Below are 9102 nucleotides of genomic sequence, written 5' to 3' on the forward strand. Positions count from 1 at the left end.
GTAGGGGGCTTGTGAGTATGGTGGTTCAAAGCTATGTTGAGGAGGGGGTTCATAGGCATATGGTGAGGGCTGTTGATTGTCACGAAAAGGTCCACCATAACCATTGTCTTGGTATGCATCGTAGAATGGTTGTTTCTCATAGCACATTAGAGGAGGTTGTTGCCAAGAGGGTTGATCAAATCCTTGTGGCTCCTCCCATCTTTGATTGTCCCAACCTTGATGCATGTTCTTATTGCAGCTTTTATTCCCTACAATATGATTTGAACCAAACTCATAGCCAAAGGGGTGAGAATTCATAGTAGCAAGAGAAATAAAAACTAATAAAAATAAGCAACAAAGTCCTAAAACTAACAAAAACTAACAAATAAGCAAAAGGCAAATATGTACAATAACTAATAATAAGGCACACATTTGCAATTCCCGGCAATGGCGCAAAAAATTTGACGGAGAAAAAATGTCGGTAAAGATTTTCACAGAAATTATCGCATTGCAAGTATAGTCTAAACCGACCATTAAACCTCAATCAAAATTTAATTTGTTTGTCACAAGTACAAACCCCAATAAAAATAACCGAAGTATTTAAACCTCGGGTCGTCTCTCAAGGAATTACAGGGAAGTATGTTTATTATTGGTTATGAGATAGTATATTTTTGGATTTTGAGTTTAATAAGCAAGGAATGTAAATAACAAGAAAATAATGTAACAACTAAGAAAAGTCTTAGCAGGGATTGAGAATTGGAATTCCTATCCTCATTATCATAGTCACTTGTGATGGTAGCCTTTTGCTCTCACTTAGTTAACCTCTAACAATTGAAGGTAAGTCAAGTAAGCAATTCAACTTGAGTTCACAAGTCCTAATCAAAGACTAGAGTTAGTGAAGCTCAAGTCAACTAGCAAGTCTCAATTACCATTCAACAAAAGACTTTTGATAACTCAAGAGTCTCTAAATACTCAATCAAAGCTAAGAATACAAAAATCTAATTTAGAATCCAACCACGCATTTTATCAAACACTTGGTGGGCACAAAATAAAAGCATAGAAAATTAACAAGGAATAATAAAACCTAAGACTAACAATTGCAACAAATCAACAACCAACAATTAAATAAAGAAGCCTTAAACATTAAACATAAGATTGCATTAAAAAGGGAATTGAGAGTAACATAAGAGTTCATAAACTAAATGGGAGAATAAATAAATTAACAAGAGAAGAGAAACTAAAGTGTTGGAATAATTAAGAGTAGAAGAGAAACTAAATTAAAGTAAAGTAGAAATCTGAAATTGAGAATATTTAAACCTAAGAACCCTAAAACCTACTCTCTAGAAAACTTAGGCATGGCAAAAATTCCCAGCGGGGCGGGTACCCACAGGGATTTACCCGTCGGGGAGCAGGTATGGGGGGTTTTTTCTACTCGCGGGGACGGGGGACAGGGCCCCGTATAATAAACGGGGCGGGGGTGGGGGTAGAGGTCCCCACCCCGTGGGGACCCGTTAAATCCCCGTTTGTGTAAAAAGACAGAAATACCCTCATATATAATATGTAAACCATCAACCATTGTTCAAACCTAACCTAGCCGTCACATTCCTTGCTTCAGAGAGACAGAGAACTGAACTCTCCACTCCTCCTCAAACCCTCAGCGGCTCAGCCCCTCCTGGCTCCTTTCTGCTGACCGCCGACCGCCAACCGTCGCCCGCCGCCTTTCAACCTCTGGTCCCTCAGCGCCACCTCTCACCCCAGACCCCTTGAGTGGCTTGGTTCACTCACTGAAGGTGTCGAGGCAGTCGAGCTCACCGCCGCGGGTCTTCCTCTTCGCATCGCCGGTCTTCGCTGGTCTTCCTTCCCCTTTTCTCCGTCAGGTTCAGGTATGTTAGCCCTGGTCTTCGCTGGTCTTCCATCCTCTTTTCTGAAATTAGATTTCTGAATTAGGGTAAGAAATTTTTGTGTTTTGAATTTCTGGATTTCTAAGTTTTGAATTTGTGAATTTCTGATTAGGTTAACTAATTTGTGAATTTCTGATTAGGTTAATGAATTTTCGACTATGAATATCTGGTTGTTTAATTTATATTTCAAGATCTGAGCAAATTAAACCCAACAATATTTATGAAACAAATTTTTTAATTCCCATATTATACTCTTCAATTCGTTTCTATGCTTCTCTGCTTATACACTCTCTGCTTATGGATATGGCAATCAATTTTGGACTTTTGGTCAATGAGATCTGGCAAGTGATCAATTTTTTAGGATGCAACCCAAGTTTTTTATATCAACGAGATGAACAAAAAATTGAAAAATATTGATTTGTTACTTTCCATCAATGCAGATTTGATAGAAAACAATTGTTACTTTCTTTTTCCCATCAAGTGGTGAATATGAGAACTGAAAAGCATATGAAAACAAAGGGGAGAAAATGCATAAAGGATTTTAAACTGGCTAAATAATTTAACACAAACCAAGTAAGATCTAGCATAAGTACATATGAAAGTTTCATTAAACATGAAGAAATCATGGAAACATCTAAGTTGCCTATCCTACCTATGTACATTAAATTGTGTTGAACTAGTTAAGGTTATATAAATTTCCTAGAAAGTTTAACAAGTAATTGTGTTAGAGTTGATTTAAATTTTCTGTGACTGTAATTCAAAATGCGAGGGTGCAGTTGGAGTTTGCTGAAGTTTAAGTTCATCTTGTCATTATAAATTTTGATATGTTGGAAGAGAACTGTTGCCAGATTTACTTTCCTGGTGATATTAAATATTTATTTAACTAATATGTTAGGCTTTATGTGAGAGTGAAGAAGAAAGTAAAGGGAAAGGTATTCAGAGTCAGTAGGTAAGGAGTTAGAATGAAGGAATAAGATGGTTGTCTATATCTTGTATAGATGTTTAAGAGAAAACAATAGAGAGGTTGAGTGTATAAACCCAAATTTTGAGTAACTTGAAATGGAAGCTGGGGAGGAAAATTAAAAATGATTAATAAAAATGTTGATTTATTACTTTGACATGATAATAGTGTAAGATGTTTTGTTGTTTATATTAATCTCGAATGGTGTTCCTTTATGTTAGTAACTCTTTTTTTCCTGGTGATGGCTTGAATGTCAATATCAATTATTGCACCTTTTCCCTTTAGTCTGTTCCTAACTTTCCATTAACCTTTCAATTTGTCTATTAGTTTGTGTCTTTGTGATCCATAATATAGAAATTTATTATTTTACTTGTTAGTTTAATACAACAAAAAATTTATTATCGAAATATCTGAGTTGGATTTATGTGATTTTAATTCATGATTTATATTTCATGATTTATAGAATGTCTTCTTCGGATTCATTGAGTAATACTCTTGAGAAGAGTACTCCATCGGAGGAACCTATAGGCACTAATATTCAAACTACACAAGAGGCTCCTCAATCTCAACCTCAAGAACCCCCAACGGATACCACAACTACTAATGAAGGAACGACAAACTCTACAAGTAGTGTTCGAAAGAGGAAGTTGGCCTCTGAAGTGTGGAATCACTTTAAGATTGTGGAAATCAAGGAAAAATTAAAAGCTGAATGCAATTATTGCAAATCGAAGCTACTTGGTGACCCAAAACAAGGTACTTCACACTTGCGTGATCACTTCAAAAGCTGCAAGCTCCGCACCACTAGAGATATAAGACAGTGTATGATGAAGACAACTCCAACAACTAGTGGGGAAACAGTTGTGGTTAGTGCATATACCTTCGACCAAGAAAATACAAGGAAAGAGTTATCAGTTATGGTTTGTCTTCACGAGTATCCGCTATCCATTGTGGACCACATTGGGTTTTGACGATTTTGCAATGCTTTGCAACCTCTCTTCAAGGTGATTACTCGCAACACTTTAAAGAGTGACATCTTGAAGCTCTACAATGATGAGAGATCGAAGACAATGAATGTCCTTGAGCGTAATAAAAGTCGAATTCCAATTACGACTGATATGTGGACAGCAAGCAACCAAAACAAAGGTTATATGGTAATCACGGCTCATTACATTGATGATTCTTGGAAATTGCAAAGCCGTCTTATCAGGTAATAATATTATCATTATAGGTACTTCCGAATGTTTATATAATTGCAAAGCTGTCTTGTTTATATAATTGTGATATGTTCTTGTGTACAATTGCAAAGCTGTCTTGTTTATAATTGTACTAAATTATCATTACAGGTTTATATATGTGCCGGCTCCCCACACGGCTGAGGTACTTTCAAAGGTTCTTGTGGATTGTTTGATGGATTGGAATCTTGATAGGAAGGTATCCACTTTGACTGTTGATAATTGCAATACTAATGACGTTATGATTGATAATATTTTGACTAAAACGTCACATAGAAACTTCATCTTGGGTGGTAAATTATTTCACATGCGATGTTGTGCGCATATATTAAATTTGATTGTCAAGGATGGGTTACAACTTATTTCACATGCTATTGAAAGGGTGAGGGATAGTGTTCATTATTGGACTGCAACACCTAAAAGAGAAGAAAAATTTAAGGAAACATGTGCGCAAGTTAAAATATCCTACACAAAAAATCTTTGTCTTGATTGTAAAACTAGGTGGAATTCAACATTTTTTATGCTTGAAGTTGCAATTATGTATAGAGATGTATTTGAAAGATTGTCATTGCGTGAGAGTCAATATAAATCTTTGCCTAGTGAGAAAGATTGGGATATGGCGGATGAGATTTTTCAAAGATTGAGGATATTTTTTGATGTGACTGAATTGTTTTCTGGAACAACTTATCCTACATCAAATCTTTATTTTCCTAAGGTTTGTGTGATTAAGTTGGCTTTGATGGAGTGGAAACATTGTGAAAATGAGATAATTGAAATGATGGCTACTAGTATGATAACTAAGTTTGAAAAGTATTGGGGTGTGATTAATACAGTTATGGCTATTGGGACTCTTTTGGATCCTAGGTACAAGATGTATTTATTGAATTTCTTTTTTCGTAAAATATATGGTGAGACGGAGGCATGTGTTGTAATTGGTCAAGTGAAAAGGGTAGTGCAAGATTTAGTTTTAGAATATGCAACAAAGGGAAGAGAGAGAGACCAAGCTGCTCAATTAGATATACCGCCACCACCTTCAATTCCTTTAAGTTCAAAGGGGAGGAAGTTTAGTCATGAAGATTGGCAAGCTGATTTTGCTGCACATGTAAGTGAGGAATCCGCATTTATTGATACAAAGAGTGAGTTGGATTATTATCTTGAAGAGAGACCGGTACCACAAAATGAACATGATTTTGATATCTTAAATTGGTGGAAGTCAAATGGAGCGAAGTTTCCTACTTTGCAAGCTATTGCTAGGGATTTTTTGGCGATTCCTATCTCTACCGTTGCCTCTGAATCTTCATTTAGTACGGGTGGTCGATTTGTTACGCCACATCGTAGTAGGTTGCGTCCGGACACATTAGAGGCTCTAATGTGTAATCAAGATTGGCTTTGGAATGAATTTGGCACCACAACGAACATAGGATTTGAGTGATACACAATTCATAATATTGAAGGAGATGTTGACGTAAGTAAACTATTAAATCACATATAACACACTATGTTTTTATATTATTAACTTATTGAGTTATTATATGATTTTAACTTTAAATTGCTTTCTTGTTGCTGTAGGAGTCAAGTAAGTCAGATTCTACCATTACGGAATGAAAGAAAGATTGAGATGGTGGAATTATATTTTTATGATGTCATGTCATGAACTTTATTTGGTTGTTTATGAATATGGTTGGTTATTTATGTAATATTTGGTTGTTTATGGATATGTTTAAATTATTATGTTTGTTGTTATTGCTATTTAAGTCTTTAAAGACTATGGATATTATGTTTGTAATGACAATTGAGGATTATCTTTGATTTTCTCTAATTTTTTTCATTTTTCTCAATTTTTTTTAATTTTTACAAAAATCCGCGGAGACCTAGGTCCCCGGCGGATACAGGGTCCCCGTTACCCGTCATGGGGAGGGGGCGGGGACGGGACAGATATTGGGGGCGGGGGGCGGGGGGCATGTCCCCGTCCCCATGGAGGGCCCGTTGCCATCCCTAAGAAAACTACATCTAAAACCTATTTTTTGTGTGAATGAATGTTGAATGATTGATTCCCCCCTTCCAGCTCCATTCTGCAGCCTCTAATCTTCACTTTCGGGTTTGAAACTGGGTCCAAAATCAACCCAAAATCGCCCCCATCGTCTTCTGTTAAACGCAGCACGTGACGCTCTGTCACGCGTACGCGTCGCTTGACAAAATCCTGGTCACGCGTATGCGTCGCTTGTCTGCTTCACCATTCACGCGTACGCGTAGTCCACGCGTGCGCGTCGCTGCCAGCTTCTCAAAACTTCATTTTATTGTGTTCCTTCCACTTTTTCATGCTTCCTTTCCATCCTCTAAGCCATTCCTGCCTTGGAAAACCTGAAATCACTTAACACACATATCACGGCATCGAATGGTAATAAGAGAAGATTAAATATTAGTAATTTTAAGGCCAAAGAAGCATGTTTTCAATTACAGCACAAAATTAGGAAGGAAAATGTTAAACATGCAATTTATATGCGTATGTGTGAGAATAATAGATAAAATCCACTCAATTCAGTACAAAATAAACTGTAAAATAGCGGTTTATCACATAGCTTAGTAGGTACGTTTTTGGGCAGAGTTTGAAGTCCCTCCACCTGCGAATCCCCCGGATATGCAATTAATCACTGCTCGTGGTTGGTTAGGATAATTACGAGTCGTCTTCTCCTTGTCTCAAGAATATTGTACTGTGGAGGAATGGTCGGCAGAGTGTGTTGTTCATTTTTGACTGTGGTCGCTAATGTATTTGTCCAAATGGCCCTGTCGGGCTAGTTGCTCTAATAGGTCTTTGGCAATAACACACTCATTAGTAGTGTGTCCATGCTTTTGGTGGAAACTGCAATTTTGAACTTATCCGCATTCTTCGTGTCTTGATAATTACCAGCTTTTCGAGGAGGCTTGATGAGCTTTGCATTTAGGATTTCCTTGATTATCTCCTCTCTCTTTGTGTTGAACTATGTATATGAGTCATAATGGAGTGTTAGATTAAAAGTCTTCTTACTTTCCCGAGATTTATCCTCTTCCTTGTTACTGTTCATTTTTTCTGATTTTCGAGCTTGATGGAGATCCTCAATCTCCATTTGACCTTTAGCCTTCTCACAAAACTCGGCGAGTGTTTTGGGTTTTGCTACCGTGATTGCTTCTTAGAAATTTCTTGGCCGAAGTCCGCTCTTGATGGCATGTAAATGCACCTCAGGGTGAAGATCTGGTATAGTAATTGCCACGTTTGTAAAATGAGTAATATAGTCTTTCAGGCTTTCATTTTGTCCTTGCTTGTTTATATTCAGGTAATCAGAATCATGTAGATAAATAGAAGATGCAGTGAACTGATCTTCAAATAGCTTCGCCAATTCCTGAAAACGAGAAATAGAATCTGCAAGCAAAGAACAAAACCAATCATGTGCAGGACCGTCTAAAAAGGTAGAAAAATAATGACATAAAACAGGGTCATAAGCACCGTTTACTATCATTATAGATCGGAATTTCTCGATGTGCTTCTTTAGGTCGCCCAATCCATCATAAGGAGTGAAGGTTGTCGGAAAAGTGAACCTCTTGTGCATTTGAAAGTTCATGACATCAGCAGTGAATGGACCAACGGAATTGTCCAATCCGTCGTTGTCATTGGCTTGCCGGTCTTCTTTGTGTTGTTGAGTTTCAAACACCTGTGTTGGATCAAAATTGTGTTCTCATCTTCTGATATCTCATTATGATCGTCATTATTTTCAATCCGAGCATTGGTCAACTCAGCTTTTTGGTTTGCCATTCTTTGATTTTTCTCCGCCATGTGCTTATTGGCCTGTTGTAACTCAGTTACCATCCGGAGAAGCTCGAATGGCGTTGGAGAAGGTTGATCAGCCATAGGCAAATAAGGAAATTTTCGGGTCTAAAAAAGGGAGAAAGGGGTTTTATTTCTTAGGTTCCACGGTGGCGCCAATTGTTCTTGCATGGATTGACTAGGTATAGCTCATTCTCTTGACAATCAACTCCGAGCTTCTTATCTCGACTACGAGCTTCTTGTCCATGAAGAGATACGTCTTGGTGCAGAAAGAACAAAGGGGGAGGGTACCTGCAAAAGGCACTCTGATACTTAAGTCAGTTAATGTGTAAAAGTATGATCCTCCCTTTGATAAAGTATCTTACCTCCTTTATATGTGGGACCAGATATTAGTAGTTGTGAATCATTTGTATTAAAAAAGAGTAATATCATATCAGGACTTTATGATATATGTTTTAGTGTGCGAGACCGAGTTATAACTTTTGAATGGGTTATAACGCATGAAGCCGAGTTATAACGTATAGGGCCGATTTATAACATTTTGATTGAGTTATAATAGCCATATCATAAAGTATTCTAGCAAGAAAAGTTGAACTACAATTTCTCTTATCTATTCAAATATGTTCCGCTGATTTATTTCTACCATATATCATTTCTTTAAGTGAGAAATGTGTTCTTATGTAGCTAATCTCTTAGATAGACGAGATACACCTTAGTTAAATAAAAACATTGAGTATGTGGATATCTATAAAAAATATTTCGATCCTCAAATTAATTTTGATATTTTTTTAGGTGAAGTTAAAATGAGATTCAAAACATGCCTCCTGATTTTTGAAATATCCCTTCTGTTCTGGATTCGATCTCCAGGTCCTTCCTCAGAATGGTTATCGAAACCAGAAATCCTAATATTGGGTCATCCTCACGGCCCAAAGACAGATCAATAACTTTCAATATCCTGACCCAACATTCAAATTCAAATTCATCCATTATCTTAGCTAAACAAAGATAACATAAGATAACTACCACAAGCTATATAAATGGGAGTCAAAGGCCCCCTTAGGTACTCACTTATTCCTCTCACACACCCCTTTTAGATCTATTCTGACTTGAACATCGGAGTGTCTTTGCAGGTACCACCCTCGCCACTTCAGAGCTCGGATTGTGCCATCATGAAGACCCACAAGTTGCCAATCTCTTACTCAACCCGTACAAATAACCTCCTGTACATTG

The 9102-nt window shown here is 37.2% G+C and overlaps 1 protein-coding gene across 1 annotated transcript; it reads left to right on the forward strand.

Moving 5' to 3' along the window:
- The first annotated feature begins 1334 nt into the window (after positions 1-1334).
- On the forward strand, positions 1335-5505 carry LOC140182930 (zinc finger BED domain-containing protein RICESLEEPER 2-like). Its single transcript, XM_072230903.1, has 7 exons — positions 1335-1391; positions 1638-1862; positions 2021-2049; positions 2776-2829; positions 3305-3758; positions 3843-4048; positions 4185-5505. The coding sequence occupies exons 1-7, from the start codon at positions 1335-1337 to the stop codon at positions 5503-5505; spliced, it is 2346 nt and encodes a 781-aa protein (XP_072087004.1).
- The last annotated feature ends 3597 nt before the right edge of the window (positions 5506-9102 follow it).

Source organism: Arachis hypogaea, chromosome 20 (assembly GCF_003086295.3).
Source record: "Arachis hypogaea cultivar Tifrunner chromosome 20, arahy.Tifrunner.gnm2.J5K5, whole genome shotgun sequence".
Lineage (NCBI taxonomy): Eukaryota > Viridiplantae > Streptophyta > Magnoliopsida > Fabales > Fabaceae > Arachis > Arachis hypogaea.